The 21,903-nt window shown below is 42.0% G+C and overlaps 1 protein-coding gene across 1 annotated transcript in view; it reads left to right on the forward strand.

Moving 5' to 3' along the window:
• The window catches only part of LOC126028692 (40S ribosomal protein S9-like), a gene marked incomplete at its 3' end in the record, with an annotated part of 31,676 nt that overhangs the window by 3,671 nt on the left and 6,102 nt on the right, over window positions 1-21,903 (forward strand). Inside the window, 3 exon segments of the mRNA XM_049787626.1 lie at window positions 15,561-15,670; window positions 15,791-15,951; window positions 21,642-21,828. Coding sequence (XP_049643583.1) covers window positions 15,561-15,670; window positions 15,791-15,951; window positions 21,642-21,828 — 458 coding nt within the window.

Consider the following 21,903-nt stretch of genomic DNA (forward strand, 5'->3'; position numbering starts at 1 on the left):
TCTTCATGGGAAAAAATAGATTCTAACAGCACTGGTACAGGAAGCTTTTAAAAATTACCCAAAGCCCTTATGAGTCCTATGTAGAGTTTGGGGGTAAGCTTAAAGATGCTCTGAAGTTACAAATCAAAGATGAGGAGGTGAGAAACTTCCTAGTAAAATGTTTGGCTTATTATAATGCAAATTCTGCCTGCAGATTAGTATTGGCTACATTACATGAAAAGGCAGATGTGAATGATCTTAATGTTAACGATCTTAAACTCGGTACAAACCTTTGTGGATACCAAGGGAAAGATGCCTTACTCCCCCTGGGGACAAAGCACTTTCCATAAACCAGGGTTTTGCCCAAAATGCGGAAAAGGCTAATATTGGGTGAAAGATTGTAGATCCAGAAACCTTGTTGATAATAATGTGAGGCGAGGTTTCAGCACAAACCCCAGGAGGCAAATCAACTGTTACCATTATGGGAAGCCCAGGCATGTCCAAAGGCATTGCTGATTCATTTTAAATTCAACTCCTCAGGTGCACACAGACACAATACAGGGAAACATGCACAGGGCCTTCCCCCAGGCCCTATCAAAACGAGCAAATTCCTCAAACCATAATCTTTCCCAACCCAGCCCAAGAAAATTTATCACAATTAGGGAATTAATTCACACCACATCAGGGAACTCAGGATTGGAATACTATGCCCAGAGGACATTACAATTTACCCAGGAGCATGCCCTTACATGTTAGAAACTGGCATTGTGGGCCCACCATTCCCAGATACTATGGGTATGATTCTTGGCAGAAGTTCCCTCAACATAAAGAGTATATCAATAACCACTGGTGTCATTGACTCAGATTCAATGGGAGAAATCATTGCAGTTATTACCGTACCAGATACATGGACCTTTAGAAAAGGGGAAGCAATTGCCCAGATCGTAATAGTGCCTTATGTCAAATGTGGGAACTCAGATAAGAAAAGAATCAGAGGTTTTGGAAGCACAGATCTGGGTGCTGCTCACAACTCACTCGTGGCTCTGGTTACTACATTAAAAGAAGAAAACCCAATAATCAAACTTCACTTGGAAGGGCAACCCTTTGAAGGCATGATAGATATGGGAGCTCAGGTTACTGTAATCTCTGATAAAGAATGGCCAGAAAATTGGCCTCTCCAGGAAATCCTGTATTCTCTGGAAGAAGTAGGAGGTTTAAGTTCCTGTTCGTTGAGTACAAAGACTATGGTATTTTATGGACCAGAAAATCAAAGAATTCCACAGCCAACTAGCTCCAGAAGCACCTGAACCTTCCCTTGATTTAAAAGTAAGGGCCGCTGCCATTAAAACTCCAGCAGCAATAAAAATAAAATGAAAATCTGACGAACTAATTGGGACAGGTCAGTGGCCCCTTAAAACTGATAAATTAAAGCTGCTGATAGAATTAGTGGAGGAACAGCTAAGTTTAGGACATATTGAACCATCTTTTTCTCAATGGAATTTGCCTATATTCACTATAAAAAAGATCCAATAAATAAAGAATTTTGATGGATCTTAGAGCTGTAAATTTATCCATGATACCAATGGGCAAATTGCAGACTGGTTTAGCATCACCTGTAGTTATTCCAAAGGAATGGCCACTAATTATAATTGATCTGAAAGACTGCTTCTACCATATTCTTATTCACCCAGATGATAAAAAAAAGTTTTGCATTTTCATTTCCTTCTCTCAATAATACTCATCCCTACAGACATTTCCAATGAACTTTTCTCCCCCAGGGTATGCTGAATTCCCCAACAATGTGCCAGTTTTATGTAGATAAGGTTTTGAGCCCTGCTGGTGAAAAATTTTCTCAAGCCATGATATTTCATTATACAGATGATATCTTGCTCACAATGAACAATAAAACAGATTTACATGACTTATACTCTTATGTTATTGACTGTTTACAAATATCAGGAAGAAAAGTAGCTTTAGAAAAAATACAGACAATGCCACAGTAGCAATATTTGGTTTTTATTTTGGACTGAACGTCAATACATCCACAAAAAATTCTATCAAAAAAGAAAATCTCAGAACACTTAATGATTTTTAGAGACTTTTAGGTGACATAAATTGGCTCTGCTCTGTGCTAGGAATCCCAAATGCATAGTTGTCTACTCTGTTTAATACTTTGGAGGGTGATCCTGCTTCAGATAGCCTGAGAAACTTAACAACAGCTGCCAAAAATGAATTGGACATCTTAAACAGATTACAAAAATCATTTCTTTTAAGATTTATCCTGGGAGAAAAGGTATTTCTGTTAATCTTTCCTAAAATAGAAACCCCCAAGGCTGCATTGATGCAACAAGCAGGACCTTTGGAATGGGTGTATTTACATAACAAACAGCCTCGCTCAGTTGTCCCCTACTTGCAACTGATTTCAGAGATTATTATCAAGGCAAGACTCAGATCTATATCTTTACTAGGTTTTGACTCAAATATAATAGTTTTGCCAATACCAAGAAAGGAAATTGAGTCAATATTGCCTCTTAATGAATCTCTACAAAGGGCCCTCTCAGATTTCACAGGAGAAATATCCTCCCATTATCCAGCAGGAAAAACTTGGGACTTTTTATTTTATTTTATTTTATTTTATTTTATTTTTTTTTTTTATTTTATTTTATTTTATTTTTGGTTTTTGGGCCACGCCCGTTTGATGCTCAGGGATTACTCCTGGCTATGCGCTCAGAAATCACCTTTGGCTTGGGGGGACATATGGGACACCGGGGGATCAAACCGCGGTCCGTCCTACGGTAGCACTTGCAAGGCAGATACCTTACCTTTAGCGCCACCTTCCCGGCCCCAAACTTGGGACTTTTTAAAGAAAACACAGTTTGTTATTTCTTCAATTGTTCGGGATTCCCCTATTCTCAATGCCAAGGTTTTTTACATTGATGGATCCCAAAATGAAAAAGGAAGAATAACTGGAGACAACATTAATATGACCTTATATACCAAATATAAATCTGCACAGAAAGTTGAAATAGCAATGTTAATTTGCCTTTTAGAAAATGTATCTGGAGCCATGAATCTAGTTTCTGATTCTTCGTATGTGGTAAATGTATGTCATGTGATAGCCACTGCTTCCCTTAATGCTAATAATCTGATTATACAGAACTTACTTAAACGATTACAGCAGCTTCTTCAAAAACGAACTGAGCCCATCTTCATCACACATATTAGAGCCCACTCAGGACTTCCAGGACCGATGGCTCATGGAAATAAAAATGCTGACTTGCTAGCAATGCCTATATTTAAATCACCTGTAGAGGAACATTCAGCCCTACACACAAATGCTCACTATTTACATGTGAATTACCAAATTCCATTGAGGCAAGCTAGAGAAATTGTAGAAAACTGCATATGTGCACCATTAACAAAAAGACTCACAGGGGCCAGCAAGGTGGCGCTAGAGGTAAGGTGTCTGCCTTGCAAGTGCTAGCCAAGGAAAGGACCACGGTTCGATCCCCCAGTGTACCATATGATCCCCCCAAGCCAGGGGCAGTTTCTGAGCGCGTAGCCAGAAATAACCCCTGAGCATCAAATGGGTATGGCCCAAAAAATCAAAAAAAACAAAAAACTCACATACAGGAACAAACCCAAGAGGCTTACAGTCTAACAAACTTTGGCAAATGGATATAACTCAAACAGGTTTATTTCCAAGAAAACCTTATCTTCATGTTGTGGTGGACACTTATTATCCTTTTATGTGGGCAATTCCCATGTCTTCTCAAAAATCTAAGGCTGTTTGTAGTTTTCCTTTACAATTTTTTTTCTGTGATGGGTATTCCATATTCTCTAAAAACTGATAATGGGCCAGCCTATGTTAGCAAAACTTTTGAATTTTTTGTAAAGAATGGCAGATAAGATATCTGAAAGGACTTCTTACAATTGTAGGGACATACCATTGTAGAAAGGACTCACAAAACCTTAAAAACTCAATTACAAAAAAAATAGAAAAAGAGGTTTACCACCAACGGATTTGCTATCTTTGACTCTTATCACACTAAATTACTTAAACTTACCCCAAGAGGAAAGTTACATGTCAGCGGACAGACATTTTAAAGAATATATTCAGAGGCAAGAAACAACTCATAAACATATTTGGATCAAAGAGGATGAAAAATGGATAGCTGAGGAAAAATCCATGAAACTACGCCTACCCAGTGGGGCCTGACTGGGAAAAATTGTGAGTGCTCCCTGTGTGTGTCTGTCTACTATCCTGTTGCGTGAACCTCTTGGGAGTGGGCCGAAAAGAGGCTCCAGCAGAGCATGGCCACTCCACTTTGATACGCGGCTCTTTCTAAGAAAAGAACACCATTGCAAGAAGAAGAAAAAAATCACATTAAGAACTGTGCTGGATCACTGAAGCCCGCATTTCTCTCCAGACTCTCTTCTCTGCTGCGTGCTCGGGTCTAAGGTTTTATCCTGTGTGAGGCTTCATCCACGGAGGACTCCCCTTCCTTGGAGGCAAGTCGACCCATCCAGAAAGGATGGAGCCAGAGGAGTGTGCTGCCAGCATCATTTAGCCAATGAATACCACCATAACACGTAGAAAAAGCCACAATACAAGTCTGACAATGGGGAAACAATGCAGGCCAACATCAGACATAGAGAATGAAGATGACAATTCTGATGACCAGATAATGACCACCCAACTAATCAACCACTCAGATAAGGACTTTAGACTAGCAATATGGAAGATGCTCAACGAAATCAAAGAAACCATGGATCGAGTTGAACAAAACACTAATAAGAACCAAGAAAATATAAAGACAGAAATCACAAAACTCCAAACTGAAATAACATGTCAACTAACAGGCCTGAAAAAGTCAGTAAATGAAGTGAATGACAAAATGGATAAGCTCTGGGACAGGGTATCAGAAGCTGAGAATAGACTTGGGGCTGTGGAAGATGAGATACATAACAATTCCATAGAGCAGGAGAGATTGGAAAAAAACTTAAAGCAAATGAAGAAACAATGGAAAAATTAGTCAGAGAATGGGAACAGATGAAAATAGAAGTCTATGATAAGATCAACAGAAACAACTTAAAAATCATTGGAGTCCAAGAGACCCAGGAAGAAAATTTTCAGGAAGAATCAACGGTCAAGTATATCATTAAAGAGAAACTTTCAGAGCTAAAGAATATATATGATCAAATCCTGCATGCCCGAAGAGTACCAACCAAAAGAGACCCCAGAAAAAATACCCCAAGACACATCCTAGCCACAATGATGAATCCCACAGATAGAGACAGAATTCTGAAAACAGCAAGATCAAAAGGGAAATTACATTCAAGCAAGCATCCTTGAGATTTACAGCAGACCTGTCACCAGAAACACTAAATGCCAGAAAGCAGTGGTGGGATATTGTGACAAGACTGAATGAAATAAATGCTTCACCTAGAATACTGTACCCAGCAAAACTCACTTTTCGGTTTGACGGAAGAATACATGGTTTCACAGACAAAAAACAGCTCAGAAACTTTACAGACTCAAAACTAGTCTTAAGAGAAAAACTGAAAGACCTAATTTAAGACAAGACTAACCAAAAGACACACCAAATTTTGATATAAAGATGGCATTAAATCCCAGGACAATTCTTTCTCTCAACGTCAATGGACTAAATGCACCAGTTAAGAGACACAGAGTGACTAAATGGATCAAAAAACTCAATCCAACCTTCTGCTGCCTACAAGAAACGCACCTGAATAGTCAGAACAAACATAGACTCAAAATAAAAGGCTGGAGAAAAATTATCCAAGCAAATAACATCCATAAAAAAAGCTGGAGTGGCCATACTAATATCAGATATTGCAAACTTTATACTCAGAAAGGTTGTAAGGGACAAAGATGGACATTTTATATTAATCAAGGGGTATGTAGAGCAGGAAGAAATAACTCTCCTAAACCAAAAAAACAATCTGAAAGATCAACAAAAGCAGAAGTTGGTTCTTTGAAAAAATAAACAAGGTTGATAGACCACTGGCAAAACTAACAAAGAAAGAGAGAAACTTGATAACTCGTATTAGGAAAGAAAAAGGAGAGATCACTACTGAGATTCAAAGGTTAATCAAAAACTACTTTGAGAAACTCTATGCCACTAAAAATGAGAACCTGGAAGAAATGGATAAATTCTTGGACTCTTATAATCTTTGATGGTTGAAGGAAGAGAATGTAGCATATCTAAACACCCCCATCACCATTGATGAAATTAAAACAGTAATCAAATGTCTGCCCAAAAACAAAAGCCCAGGCCCAGATGGATTCATTAATGAATTCTTTCAAACTTTCCAAGAGGAACTACTACCAACCCTGGCAAGACTCTTTCATGAAATTGAACAAAGGGAAACACTTCAAAATAGCTTTTATGAAGCCAACATCACCTTGATACCTAAACCAGACAGAGATGCTACGAAAAAAGAAAATTACAGACCAATATTGCTGATGAATGCAGATGCAAAGATCCTCAACAAAATCCTGGCAAATAGGATTCAATGCCTCATTAAGAAGATCATCCACTATGATCAAGTAGGTTTCACCCCAGGAATGCAAGGGTGGTTTAACACCCATAAATCTATCAACAAAATACACAACATCAACAACAAGAAAAATAAAAACCACATGATCATATCAGTAGATGCAGAGAAAGCATTTGATAAGGTCCAACACCCATTCTTGATCAAAACTCTCAGCAAGCGGGAATGGAAGGAACCTTTCTCAATATAGTTAAGGCCATCTACCACAAGCCAGTGGCAAATATTATCCTCAATGGAGATAAACTGAAAGCCTTCCCTCTAAATTCTGGCACAAGACAAGGCTGTCCTCTCTCACCACTCCTATTCAACATAGCACTGGAAGTACTTGCTATAGCGATTAGGCAAGAAAAAGATATCAAGGGAATCCAGATAGGAAAGGAAGAAGTCAAGCTCTCACTGTTTGCAGATGACATGATAGTCTACTTAGAAAACCCTAAAGACTCGACCAAAAAGCTTCTAGAAACAGTAGACTCATATAGCAAGGTGGCAGGCTACAAAATTAACACACAAAAATCAATGGCCTTCCTATAAACCAATAGTAATTAGGAAGAAATTGACATTAAGAAAACAACCCCATTCACAATAGTGCCACACAAACTCAAATATCTTGGAATCAACTTGACTAAAAATGTGAAGGACCTATACAAAGAAAACTATAAAACTCTGCTCCAAGAAATAAGAGAGGACACACGGAAATGGAAACACATACCCTGCTCACGGATTGACAGGATTAACATCATCAAAATGGCAATACTCCCCAAGGTATTATACAGATTTAATGTGATCCCTCTAAAGATACCCATGACATTCTTCAAAGACGTGGATCAGGCACTTTTGAAATTCGTTTGGAACAATAAACACCCTAGAATAGCTAAAGCAATCATTGGGAAAAAGAATATGGGAGGAATTACTTTCCCCAACTTTAAACTTTACTACAAAGCAACAGTTATCAAAACAGCATGGTATTGGAATAAGGACAGGCCCTCAGATCAGTGGAATAGGCTTGAATACTCAGAAAATGTTCTCCAGACCTACAATCACCTAATTTTTGATAAAGGAGCAGGAAATCCTAAATGGAGCAAGGAAAGCCTCTTCAACAAGTGGTGTTGGCACAACTGGCTAGCCACTTGCAAAAAATTGAACTTAGACCCCCAGCTAACATTATGTACGAAGGTAAAATCCAAATGGATTAAAGACCTCGATATTAGACCCCAAACCATAAGATATATAGAACAACACATAGGCAAAACACTCCAGGACATTGAGACTACAGGCATATGCAAGGAGGAAACTCTCCAAGCAAGTGAAAGCAGAGATTAACAGATGGGAATATATTAAGCTGAGAAGCTTCTGCACCTCAATGGAAATAGTGCCCAGAATACAAGAGCCACCCACTGAGTGGGAGAAACTGTTCACCCAATACCCATCAGATAAGGGGCTAATCTTCAAAATATATGAGTCACTGACAGAACTTTACAAGAAAAAACATCTCATCCCATCAAAAAATGGGGAGAAGAAATGGACAGACACTTTGACAAAGAAGAAATACAAATGGCCAAAAGACACATGAAAAAATGCTCCACGTCACTAATCATCAGGGAGATGCAAATCAAAACAACGATGAGATACCACCTCACACCCCAGAGAATGGCACACATCACAAAGAATGAGAATAAACAGTGCTGGCGGGGATGTGGAGAGAAAGGAACTCTTATCCACTGCTGGTGGGAATGCCGTCTAGTTCAACCTTTATGGAAAGCGATATGGAGATTCCTCCAAAAACTGGAAATTGAGCTCCCATACGTCCAGCTATACCACTCCTAGGAATATACCCTAGGAACACAAAAATACAATACAAAACCCCCTTCTTTACACCTATATTAATTGCAGCACTATTTACCATAGCAAGAATCTGGAAACAACCAAGATGCCCTTCAACAGACGAATGGCTAAAGAAACTGTGGTACATATACACAATGGAATATTATGTAGCTGTCAGGAGAGATGAAGTCATGAAATTTTCCTGTACGAGGAAGAACATGGAATTTATTATGCTGAGTAAAATAAGTCAGAGAGAAAGAGAGAGAGAAAAACACAGAATTGTCTCACTCATCTATGGGTTTTAAGAAAAATGAAAGATATTCTTGCAATAATAATTTTCAGACACAAAAGAGAAAAGAGCTGGAAGTTCCAGCTCACCTTAAGAAGCTCACCACAAAGAGTGATGAGTTTATTTAGAGATATAAATACATTTTTAACTGTCCTAATAATGAGAATGTATGAGGGAAATGGAAAGCCTGTCTAGAGTTCAGGCGGTGGTTGGGTGGGAAGGAGGGAAATTTTGGACATTGGTGATGGGAACGTTGCACTGGTGATGGGTGGTGTTCTTTACATGACTGAAACCCAAACACAATCATGTATGTAATCAATGTGTTTAAATAAAATATAAAAAAAAGTTAAATAAAAAATGAAGCCTATTGATCATCATTGCAGTAGCCCCCCACTGTGCAGGGGGGTATATGCTTCTTTCTCCAAAATAAGGGCCAAGTTCAAAGCCCTCAAAGATGGGCTTTCTGGTCTACCTGGACTTGAATGAAAATGGGTCCAGAGAGATAGCATGAAGATAAGGTGTTTGCCTTTCGTGCAGAAGTTTATTGCTTTGAATCCCAGTATCTGCCAGGACCGATTTCTGAGCGTGGAGCCAGGAGTAACTTTTGAGCGCTGCCAGGTGTGACCCGAAAACCAAATACCAAAAACCAACTACACCAACTACTACAAATAAAGAAAAGGTGTTTCTTCTCGCCTGCTATACGACCTTTCTGGTGTCTCTTCGAAGGATCTGTGTACGTCTTAGATTTATCTTCTCAGGAGCTTATAGTTGATTCCTTGATACATGTTTCTGGTTTTAGACATTCTGTGTTTAGGTTAGAATTTTTTCTTTACAGTTTCTTGTGATGCACTTATGCAAACAGCCACTCTTTTATTTTTATTTTTCAATTATCTTTATTTAAACACTGTAATTACAAATATAATTGTAGTTGTATGATTACAGTCATGTAAAAAACACCCCCCTTCACCAGGATTTTCACCATCAATTTCCCAGATCTACCTACTCCCCACCTCACCCACATCTGTACTCGAGACAAGCTTTCTTTTTCCATCATTTATTCACATTGTTATGATAGTTTTCAGTGTTGTTAGTTCTCTAACTGCACTTATCACTCTATGTGGTGAGCTTCATGACATTAGCTGCACCTACATGGGAAGATGGGGGGAAGTAATGGTTGGGACTGTGGCAGTAAAATATTAGAAATGAGCTTTGTAGGGCAGTTTCAAGGTCACAATACAAGATGGATATTATGGATATATAGAATATATGCACACAATACTATCAATATGAAAACAAGGAGAAAAAATTTCCACTGACTGTCCCAACATAAACTAGTGCTACAACAGCCCGCCCTCCTCCCAGAGCACATTCCCATTAGTGTAGGGAGAGATAGGTGGAAAGCCTGTTGACCCCTATAGAGTCCACCTAGACCGGCACCCAGGGAAAGACTGAAGTTCAGGGGAGACAAACCCTATACCTGGCAAGAGCTGGTCTCCAGAATAAAGGAGGAAACCGGAAGCCAAATGTCTGCCTGCCCTCCTCCCCATGCACCTCCCCCCTGAAGTACGGAGGGAGGGGGGAAGCCTGAGGACCACTAAAAGTCCACTTGAACCCACTTCTGGCTATCTGAGCTGGCACCCAGGGAAGGCCTGGAGTCAGGGGGAAAAGACAATGATGGCTGAAGGCCTGCCAAGCCTCCCAGCACTCTCCAGGCTAGGGAGAAAAGGCTCTGGTATGGGGCCTCCCCAAACCCCATACCTGGCAAGAGCTGGTCTCCAGAATTAAAGAGGAAACCAGAAGCCAGATGTCTGCTCGCCCTCCTCCCCGTGCACCCCCACCCCAGAGTACGGAGGAAGGGGGGAACCTGAGGACCCTAAGAGTCCACCTGAACCCACTTCTGGCCATCTGAGCTGACAACCAGGGAAGGCTTGGAGTCAGGGGGAAAAGACAAGGACGGCTGGGGGCCTGCCAATCCTCCCAGCACTCCCCAGGCTAGGGAGAAAAGCTCTTGTATGGGGCCTAGCCACTCTTTTATTATTGACTAGCTTTTCCTTTAATAATTGTAGACAATATTGCTTGTTTACTAAAAAAAATGGGGGAATTTTTGTGTATGTAAACATTTTAAGGGATTATTATGTTACTGACCCTACCCTGATAGGTGATTGTGCCCTACCCTAAGGTGTGACCTGGCATTCTGCCCCCACCCTAGGGTGGTACCTGATTCTGCTTTCACCATTGGGTTGTATCTGATCCCACCATTGGGTGGAACCTGATTCTGGGGGATAAAAACAAGGGTCTGTGGAAGGTGAAGGGCTTTTGGCTGGAACTGATGCTGAGGCTTTGGACTTTAGTCTTGTCCACTGAATAAAGCTAACATTTCCACAAGCCTGACTGTCTGCGAGCTGTTTACCCGCTGTTTCACCTCAGAACCGCCAGCTGAACAGGGTGGCAGACGCATGTTCCAAGCTGGAGGGGAAAGATCTCATCATCCATCCCTTCATCAGTCAACCTCTTCAGAGGCTGACTTGTAACAAATGGTAAAGGTGGTCACCAGGACACCAGAACAGAGGGTTATTGTAAGGATTGCAGGGACTCTGGAAGATATCAGCCCCTCACACTTCCCTTGTCAGGCTACATATACATTACTGAGGGGGACCAGTTAGGATTCACTTCGTTCCAACATGACCTGAGCATTAAGATTGTGTGGCCCATCCCTGTGAAGTCTTATCTGTTGCAATATAAGAAGGTGCCATTTGTCAGTGAGGAAGGAAAACCTGAGAAAGATCAGTGGAGATTTTGTGTGAGTGACCTATGGGAGAGGCCATGATGAAGGGTCTGGAATGTGGCCATAGTAGAATTGGTACTTCCGGCTCCCTCAGACTCCCTAAGGCTCCTCAGTCTCCCTCACACGACCTCAAGATCTTTTAGGTTCTTTCAACTACCTTAGACGTTCTCAGATTTACACACAAGATACCAGAAACCAGGAACATAGGAACCCAATTGGACTTTGGTGTGTTAAAAGTTTTTAAAAGGTGGGGCCGGCATGGTGGCACTAGAGGTAAGGTGCCTGCCTTGCCTGCACTAGCCTAGGATGAACCGCGGTTCAATCCTCCGGTGTTCGATATGGTCCCCCAAGCCAGGAGCGACTTCTGAGCGCGTAGCCAGGAGTAACCCCTGAGCATCACTGGGTGTGGCCCAAAAACCAAAAAAAAATTTTTTTAAAGGGCAAAGTAGGCCAAATCCTTTAAGCCACACTGAGGTAAGTGCCTCAAAATATAGAATTTCACAAAATATAAAATTTTACACAATACTGAGGTAATCAAGTGAAACTGCTTATCTGTAACAGGAAATATAATGTGCTTAGGTTCTTCTTTCCATGAGATGCAATCGAGGAACCATTTATAAAATTGGAATTTTGAGGACAATTTGTGAGTTTTATAAAAGGACTGGAGACATTGAAGATCCTCAGAGAACAGGGCAGAAGATCTGTGTTCACGTGAGTTCCTGTAGGAAGGCACAAGGAGAACTTGTTTGAGCTGGATGACAGTAGAAAGAACCAACAGTTGGTACTAGTTGTTGTTTCTTTCTTTTTTTTTGGGGGGGGGTCACACCCAACAGCGCTCAGGGGTTACTCCTGGCTCTAGGCTCAGAAATCACTCCTGGCAGGCTTAGGTGGTCATAGGAGATGCCACAATTCGAACCACCATCCTTCTACAAACACCCTTCCTTCATGCTACTCTCCGGCCTCACTAGCTGGTTTTCATTTGTTGTTACATTTCTTGTTTTATTTGTTATTACTAGCCATTTTTCAATTAATTTATTTAAAGAAAATGCATTACATAGTTGACATACTGATAATAATACACTTTAGGAAGACCAAAAGCAACATTTTTTTCAATTTTTTTATTTTTAATTATGAGAACAAAGATGCAAAGAAAGAGGACAAGGTAAAGTCACAGTGGAAGGACAATCATCCATAAACAGAATTCTCAGAAATCCCCTTGCTGATATCTGAACTTTGAACTTTCAGCCAAAGAACATTAAGAAAAATAAAACAGAACCTATGTACAATTACTTTGTCCCACAAGTCCCTAGATTGTAATACATAATATTTCTTAGCAGCACACAAAGCAATCTAAAGCCATAAAACTTATGTAGCTCCTTAAAAATTGAAGGCAAAGTACTTTTTTACATTTCCATGCACATGCATATTAGTTTAAGTTAACCTCAAAAGTTTAAGTGGGTTGTTTTTCTTAAGGATTAGAGTCAAAGGAGCACAGTAAAAACGATGTTAGAGTGGCAATTATTGTTTGCATAGGCCCACCAAAATATGAGGGAAATGGAAAGGAAAAGACTTGGCCTAAATAAAAGGAGACCCTACCCCTGAAGTTTCCCGGCATAAGACCAACTCTAGTCTCCAAGCAAACTAGTTTGTCCAATTCAAGTCATTGTCTGTAGTGCTATTACACTTTTAATTTTCACACAGTCTCTGTTGTTGGTATCATGTTTCTGTATTGAAGATCCTGGAATCTGCATATCCTACATTGCAGTCAGGATGGTGCAGAGCATCCTCTTGTTTCAGCTCACAATTAAAGGACAATGCAGAGAGAGCCCTGTCCTAAGCAGGTCTTTGTTGTTGTCAAGTCTTCTTAGTGTTAAGGAAGTCTCTTTTGAGCAGGTCGATGTCAGAGCAATACTAGCCATTTTTCTTTTTTTCTTTTTTAACTTTTTTTTTTTTTTTTTTTTTGGTTTTTGGGTCACATCCTATAGCGCTCAGGGGTTACTCCTGGCTTCACGCTCAGAAATCGCTCCTGGCAGGCTCGGAAACCATATGGGATGCCAGGATTCGAACTGATGACCTTCTGTATGAAAGGCAAACGCCTTACCTCTCTGCTATCTCTCCACCCCCCCTTTTTTTTTAACTTTTTTATTGATCTATTTATGGAATGATTGGTTTCTGGCCTACACCCAGTGGCTCTCAGGGGTTTTTCCTGGCTCTGCAAGAGGAAATCACTCTGGCAGGCTGAGAGACCATAAGGCATGCTGAGAATCACATTGTGTCCCTCCAGGTTTCAGCCTCATTCAAGTCAAACACCCTAAAACTGTGCTGTCTCTCCTGCTCCAATGAGCCAGTTTTCACTTGGCCTATTTCTCGTTCTTGGGGGTGGGCTTTGTTTTCTTTTTTCTTTTCTTTTCTTTTTTTGGTTTTTGGGCCACACCCAGCGATGCTCAGGGGTTACTCCTGGCTGGCTGCTCAGAAATAACTCCTGGCAGGCACGGGGGACCATATGGGACACTGGGATTTGAACCAACCACCTTTGGTCCTGGATTGACTGCTTGCAAGGCAAACGCCGCTGCACTATCTCTCCGGGCCTGGGCTTTGTTTTCTTAATAAAAAGAATGCTTGGAAAGCCTGAAGAAGAAGCTGCCATCGTGGTTCACCATTGTTGCCATCTTGGCTCATCATTGCAATTGATGAAGTGGCTGGCTTGTGGCTATACAAAGTTTGGTGTGAGTTCCTGACCTATTACTTTTTCAAATGTGTGTAGTAATATTTCATGCATTGGAATAGCAACTGGATTTGCATCTCAGGTCCTACCTGGATTGGAAGCATGCGAATCCCTTTCTTGCTAGGGACTGTGGAACACTTTACCTCCAATTTCACACAGGAGGTGTTCAGGTGTAGAGAAAGAGAACAATCCATATGCCTTAACAGTTTTTCGTTTTGTTTTGTTTTTGGGCCATACCCGGTAGCGCTCAAAAGGGTTACTCCTGGCTCTGCACTCAGAGATCACCCCGGCAGGCTCGGGGGTCCATATGGGATACCAGGATTTGAACCACTATTCATCCTGGATTAGCTGCATGCAAGACAAATGGCTTACCATTGTGCTATATCTCCATCCTCAATAGGTTTTGGCTAATAAGGAAACGACAACAGCTTCTAGGATTACGGGATTTGCCTGTCTTTATGTCAATCAACTCCCCCATGGTTTCTCATTTGATTTTATGAATACAGCACGTCTGATTGATAGTGAAACTGAATGGTTCCACCTTCTAGGTGTGATGTTTGTCCATAGATAAAAGGCAAAGACGGAAGAGGAAGCATGATTTTCGTTCCTGGAACTTCCTCATGCAACTGCTAGCAGGGTGATTTGTGGACTGGAGTTAGGGTAAAATGAGAATTTTTAAAATATCTTCTTTCTTTAAGTATGTGTTTGATTCTTTGGCAGAGTGCCTTCTGATTGAAACCCATCTCGTTAGTGTTCGGGATTGGAGAGTTTGGATTCCAGAACAGCTAACTATGCAGAGAACAATACCAACATGGACGAGAAACTCACTTGACAGCTGGAAAGATAGCACAGAGGTAGGGCGCTTGCCTTTTATACAGCTGATTCAAACAAACAGTAGTTCAAACCCCAGCATACATTATGGTGCCCTGAGCCTTTCAGGAGCAATTCCTGAGCACAAAGCCAGGAGTAACCACTGAGCACTGTGGGGTGTGAGCAAAAATACAATAATGAAATAAAAGAGAGAGAACACCAATTGTTCTCTTGAAGACCAATTGAGCTTGTTGACCGGCATCTGCTGCATATTGTGAAGAAGAAAAAGCTCACGAGAGCCAGATTGTATACAGGAGATACCAGCTCATGAGCCAGTGTGGGTGCATATCTCCCTGGTCAACTCACCTTGGGCCTCACTGTCTTGCTCAATGCGTTTCATAACCAGAAGTGCTTTTTCTTCTTGGGGTACTTGAGAAAAATGTCTCCATGTGTATCAACAAAACAGAGACTGAAATGAGTACGGGAGAGAAGTTGTGGAATTAATAGTAATTGGAAAGGTCTGGCTGAGACTTCTGGGGATATTGCCAGCTTGAGACTTCCTCAGGCAGTTAGACCCATGGCACCAACATGTCTTGGCCCAGAGCTTGGTATGTGGCAAGACAAAAGTGGTACCGTGGAGACCCTTCAAGAAATCCTCGACAGGAGTTAAATCTGATCAGTGAGTGACTCATGGTGAGGCCAGTTCATCCATGTGGCGGTAAGGTCAGGTTCTCTCTGCATTTTTCCATTGGCTGAATTTTAGGCTCTTGGGGACCCGAGGCCCCCCATCTTTCTGTAGGCCCCAAGCCTGTTGCCCCTTACACCTTCTTGCACCCTTTGAAGGTGGGCTCCAAAACAAGCACGAGGTCTGGAGGGTCAAGTTCACGCTGACCAATATTCACAAGGCCACTCGGGAGTTGCTAATGCTGGATGAGAAGGACCCACGGTGTCTCTTCAAAGGTATGCTGAGAAGAACCCACGGTGTCTCTTCAAAGGTATGCGAGGGGGAGGCAGTACCCACTTTTCCCTCCTGGGAGGTCTCCTACAGTCACCAGCGATTGATGTGCATGGCAGTGAGGGGGTCACCTTCTAATTTGCCATTATGATTATTATTATTGGTTTTTGGGCCACACCCGGTTACTCCTGGCTCTATGCTTAGAAATCACTCCTGGCTCGGGATACCATCTGAGATGCCGGGGGTTGAACCCAGGCCCCACCTGTGTCAGCCACATGCAAGGCAAATGCCCTATGGCTGCGCTATAGTTCCGGCTTCTAATTTGCTGTTATTAAAAGATCACAGGGTCGAAAAAGTGCCAAATTGCTTTACCCCTAACGTGTGTAGGTTTTCTTTAATCAGGACATAGAGCTAAAGTTGACTGCTGACTTGGAGGAGAACAAAGTCAAAGGGCAGACCAGTCAATAAGGGCTAGCACAGTGTGTGCTGATGCTAGCAGTGTAGTGTGATTTCTGGGCTGTCTGCTGGGCTTACAAGTATAGCACAGTGTGCAGTTGTTTAAAAAGGGGGAGTCAGGGGCATTTCAGTAGAGGTTTTTAGATCTTTTGGGGGTGATCACACCCTGTGGTGTTCTGAAATTATTCCTGGCTCTTCACTCAAATTTACCTAAAAGGCTTGGGGGGAAGATATGGGATACTGGGAATTGAACCCCGCATCCATCCTGGGTTAACTGCGCACAAGGCGAATGACCTTTCACTGTGCTACTACTCTGGCCCCTTAGCAGATTTTTTGGGAGATGTTTTGGGGGAGCCAACACCCAGCACGGCTCAGGGGTTACTCTGAGCTCTGTGTTTCTGGTCTGTGTTCAGAAATCACTCCTGGCAGGCTGGAGGAACCAAATAGGATGGTAGGAGTCCTGTGCAAGGCAAAAGCCCTACTGCTGTGCTGTCACTCTGGTCCCTCAGGGGAGGTTTTTAGATGAAGACTTGCTGGGGGGCCCTAGAACAAAAATATACACAATATACATGAGGATAGACAAAGACTGGAGTTCCAATCCATTGACACTTGAAGAAGGGATTTTTATTCGAGTCAAGGGGAACAGTGAAATTCAAGTCTGGCCAGATGGCATTCAGGTGGCAGTGATGCCAGGCCAAGACCAAGATGAGTGTCCGGGTGTCTTGTCCCAGACAGAAGTGGAAGTTTGCAGCTCTGCCTCAAACCCAGGTGAGGCTTTTTAGAAAATGAAGCCAATTAACCTGAAACCGAAGGTGAGTCTGAAGTGATGTCCTAGCTTTGCCTCTTGTCGCTTGGCTGTTTCCATCTGGCTTTTACCACTTAGTTGGATTAGGCTCCTTGGACGGTTCCTTGAGTCTAAAGTTTGTTAAAGATTTGCCTGCACTGAGCAGTGGAAGTTTTCTTTTCTGCAACGGGAAAGGGACTCATCACAGATTAAGATGTTTGGAGGTTGCTTTATTAGAATATCTTTTCCTTTTTTTGGTTTTTGGGTCACACCTGGCAGTGCTCAGGTTTTTGCTCCTGGCTATATGCTCAGAAATCACTCCTGGTAGGGTCAAGGGACCATATGGGATGCTGGGTGGGATTAAACCACTGACCTGTTGCATGCAAGGCAAATGCCTTACCTCCATGCTATCTGTCTGGCCCCAGATAGTCTTTTCCTTGATGTTTTATACAGATTAGACTTTTGACTTTTTTTAACTACCAAATATCTAAGAAGATCCCAAATGAAGGGACATACTATGACTTAATTTAGTGTGTGTTCATACTATAAACAACCTAGAGAAGATTTATTTCTAAAGTAATTGCAATTTGTTCTATGCAAAGATTGGAAGATATTAATTTGAACACAATTAACTAAACAGTTACTCTCAAAACAATAGTAATACTGAAAAACCGATTTTTGGTGGGGTCATGACCAGCTGTGCTCCTGGCTCTGCTCAAGAACTGATAAACATATTAATTATTGAGTCCTGGATGGGGCTGGATGATGGTGAGATGGATGGAGGGTGAGGTCTTTCTCTGCTGGCCAGGGCTACATCCCTGCAACCCCCTCTAGCTGGTGGTCTCAGGGTGGCAGCGAGGAAATGTTCCACAGGCAGTCAGGTTCCAGGAGACATCAACTTTATTAAGGCCCTAGCCACCATGTGTGGCTCCTAAGCTTTTTAAACCTTTTAAGCCAGGGCCTGGAGCGATAGCATATTGGTAGGGCATTTGCCTTAGATGCTGAAGGACAGTGCTTTGAATCCCAGCATCCCATATGGTCCCCTGAGACTGCCAGGAGTGACTTCTGAGCATAGAGTTAGGAGTTACTCAAGTGGGTCATGTGTGACCCCCCCAAAAAAAACCAGAAAACAAATAAAACAAGAGCAAAAACAAAAATTAAAACCTTTTAAGCCAGCTCCATAAGGAGTCCTGATTCAGTGCTACTGCATAAGTAACCCTGTGTCTACCAGCCACCTCTCTTGCTGAATCTTCTCTCAATCCCCCTTTTGAATCTCCCTCTATCCTCCTGGTGAGCAAAACAGTAAGCCAAAGACCCCACTCAGATGTGGGCAGGTCTGCCACTCAAGGTGAGCAAAACAGGAAATTGGGGGAGTGGAGTTATAGCTGCCCCTTTCTTAAAAAAAAAAAATATCACAGGTTATCCTTTGTTTTCCTGGCATCTGCTTTTGGCCAAAGGCGGGAATCTTAATATTCCCAAAGGTCACAACATCTCAAGTGAAAATTAACATTTCACCCTTTCCAAAAACTTTAGTTTTCTGCAAAATATACTCGTAGCTTAAAATTCTCTTAAAATTAATGCTTATTTCCTGGAACTTTTTTGTTCCTATTATTTAAACTTTCTTACTTAATGCTATTTAACCAAGCACTTTCTCCTGGAACTTCCTGTTCCTATTCATTATCCTTTCTCTAAACAAAATTATAAGAACATTTATACAGAACATACATTTTGAAAACAGGCTACTACATTAAAGCACACTATAAAACATCACGCACTTGGAAATATTAATTATGCAAAACTATAAAGCACATGTAAATCAGCCAGACAATGACTTAGATCAAGTGATCCACCTGAAACAAAGTTAATGCAGTGGTTTTAAATCAAATTTTCAGTTAGGCATGCTGTTTTTTATGTCCTTTTAAAATTTTTTTTATCCCACAACAAATTGTCTAAATGTAAATACACTGCGGACTTCCCCAATTTATCTCATCACCTAACACCAGTTTTCCAGACTCTGGGCTTCTCCCAGGCTGTTCACCACGTGTATTTACTTCCATGGAATCCTGGGTCCCACAGACGGGTCTGGGCGGGAGCCACACGGTTCAACTTGCCTGGTCTGGAGCTTCTCTGAAGATGCAGCTTGCTGATGTCGCTGCTGCTGCTGCTGAAAACAACTAAGGCAGGGTTCTCAAACTCAATTTACCTGGGGGCTGCAGGAGGTAAAGTCAGGATGAGGCAGGGCCACATAAAGGATTCTGCTTACCGAATATTTGCGATAAAAAATCGCATTAGTAAGAAAAAAAATCGCAAAAAATCGCATTAAACATTTGCATACCCCGAACGGAACTGCTCGGGGTATTCGAATATTTAATGTGATTTTTTTCTTACTAATGCGACTTTATTGTGATTATTTGGTAAGCGAATAATCGCAAATACAGCGATATTTGAAGGCTGGCTGTGGGCCACAAAATATTGTACGGAGGGCAGCAAACAGCCTGCGGGTCGCGAGTTTGAGACCCCTGAACTAAGGTCACCTGAGTCCAAAGTCTGAAGTTTCAAATTTAAATCAGTGTCCTGGCTGAGGTCTTAATCCAGAGAAATCAGTCCTTCTTAATGAAGACTTTTTTCCTGTTCCTTTTCTAATCATGGCTTTCCATAAATATCTGAGAAGGCCGAGGTCCTTGGAAAAAGGACATTTTGTGGAAAAATCTCAGTCATGGGCCTCGGATGGGGGTGATTCAAGCTTTCACCTTCCCTCCTTTACTGGCCCTTGTGACACCAGAAGGGGACTCTGCCATGTTTAGAAAAGGCTCCACATGGTGGCCCAGGTTTTTGAGCTTACTCCAGCTGAAAAGAGCCAAAATCATACACACAGAAAAGAAGCTCACCATTATTGCAGTCTCTTCAGTCCATGGTTCAAATCAACATCTGGGCACTAAAATGTTGAATTAAATATTAATTATAAAGTCCTTCATGGTAGTGGATGCTGGTGAGATGGATGGAGGGTGAGGCTTTTCTTGCCAGCCCAGGCCACACTCCTGCAACCCCCTCTAGCTGGCTGTCTCAGAGTGGTGTCGAGGAAATAATCCACAGACAGTCAGGTTTCTGGATACATCAACTTTATCATGGCCCTAGCCACCATGTGTGGCTCCCTTTAAGCCAGCTCCATAAGTATCCTTCCATTCAAATCTGTCTCTACCAGACCCTCTCTTGCTGAATCTTCTCTTAATCCCACTTCCGAACCTCCCTTTATCCTCCTGGTGAGCAAAACAGGAAGCCAAAGACCCTACACATATGTGGGCAGGTCTGCCTCTCAAGGTGAGCAAACAAAAACTGGGAGAGTGGAGTAATAAAGTATCACTTATAGCAGGCTTGGTACTTGGGAAGCCAACCTGAGTTAGCCACATGTAAAGCAAGTACCATACTCACTGCTATCACTTCACTTTGAAAGGACCAGAGAGCTGTTCAATGACACCAAGACTCGAAGTTCATGTAAAAGCAAGGGTTTTATTGTTTAAGCATATATGCCTGGGCACCCAGCATGGCCATATGGCTAGAGGTTGAGAGCCCTGATCACAAATCCAGCAATTATTTTATAATACTCCAGTACAATGGAAAATTTACAGAACACAGCGTGACGGTTGATTTCAGGAAGTTTAGTGACTTTTACGTTTTAGGGAACATTTGGAACATTTATTTCAGACACAATAACAGGTTGTACAGGTTCAGTGAATTTTCAGTTGTGGTCACCTTAACGTTTTGGGGGCTTTCTGGGCATATGCAGAGACTTTTTAAACTTTTTAACTTGTTCATGTCCCTTTTCATTCCTCGCTTTCTCTAATGTCAGTCTCTAATCCTAGAGACTAGACTAGACTACATTAGATTCCTTTTGGAGGCTTTCCTGGTATATGCAGAGATTTTTTTAAACTATTTAACTCGTTCAAGTCCCTTTTCAACTTCAACCCCAATATCATACATTTAAAATTAGCTCCACTCTGATTACACAGTACAAAATAACAACCAGTAAGTCTATCCTTTATATCTAGATTAGTCAACATATCACTAAATTGAACATTATTTTGGAAATCTTCATTTTATTTTGTTGTTTATTTGGTGTGGCAACCATTCTTGGTGGACTCTCAGGATCATGTGGAATGCCAGCGATGGAACCTGGGTTGGACACATACAAGGCAGGCACCTTCCCTGCTTGGCTATTTCTGTACTCTTCAGATTTGAGCTTTTTACTGGATGGGGTGGGGGTTTGGGTCATACCTGGCAGGTCTCATAATTGATGTGCCCATGGTGCCTCAAACGATCTGCCCAATCCCAGGTCTACCGCATGCACTCCAAGTGCCCTACCTAGTGCACTATGGCCCTAGCTCTCAGTGCTGTTTTAGCCTGATGGGTCTCACCACTTGAGTTTTGGCTGAGGTCAGATTGTGCTCCTCTTTGCAGGCAACACCCTGCTGCAGCGGCTGGTCTGCATTAGCATGCTGGACCAGGGCAAGATGAAGCTGGGTTACATTTTGGGCTTCAAGATCAAGGATTTCTTGGAGCGGCGCCTGCAGACGCAGGTCTTCAAGCTGGGCCTGGCCAAGTCCATCCACCATGCTTGCGTGCTCATCCACCAGCGCCCCATCAGGTACGGGCAGGGGCTTTTTGAGATCTCCCAACTATGCCTATTTGGAGCTCAGTCTCACTAAGTGACTGCCTCTCT

Source organism: Suncus etruscus, chromosome 14, assembly GCF_024139225.1.
Source record: "Suncus etruscus isolate mSunEtr1 chromosome 14, mSunEtr1.pri.cur, whole genome shotgun sequence".
Lineage (NCBI taxonomy): Eukaryota > Metazoa > Chordata > Mammalia > Eulipotyphla > Soricidae > Suncus > Suncus etruscus.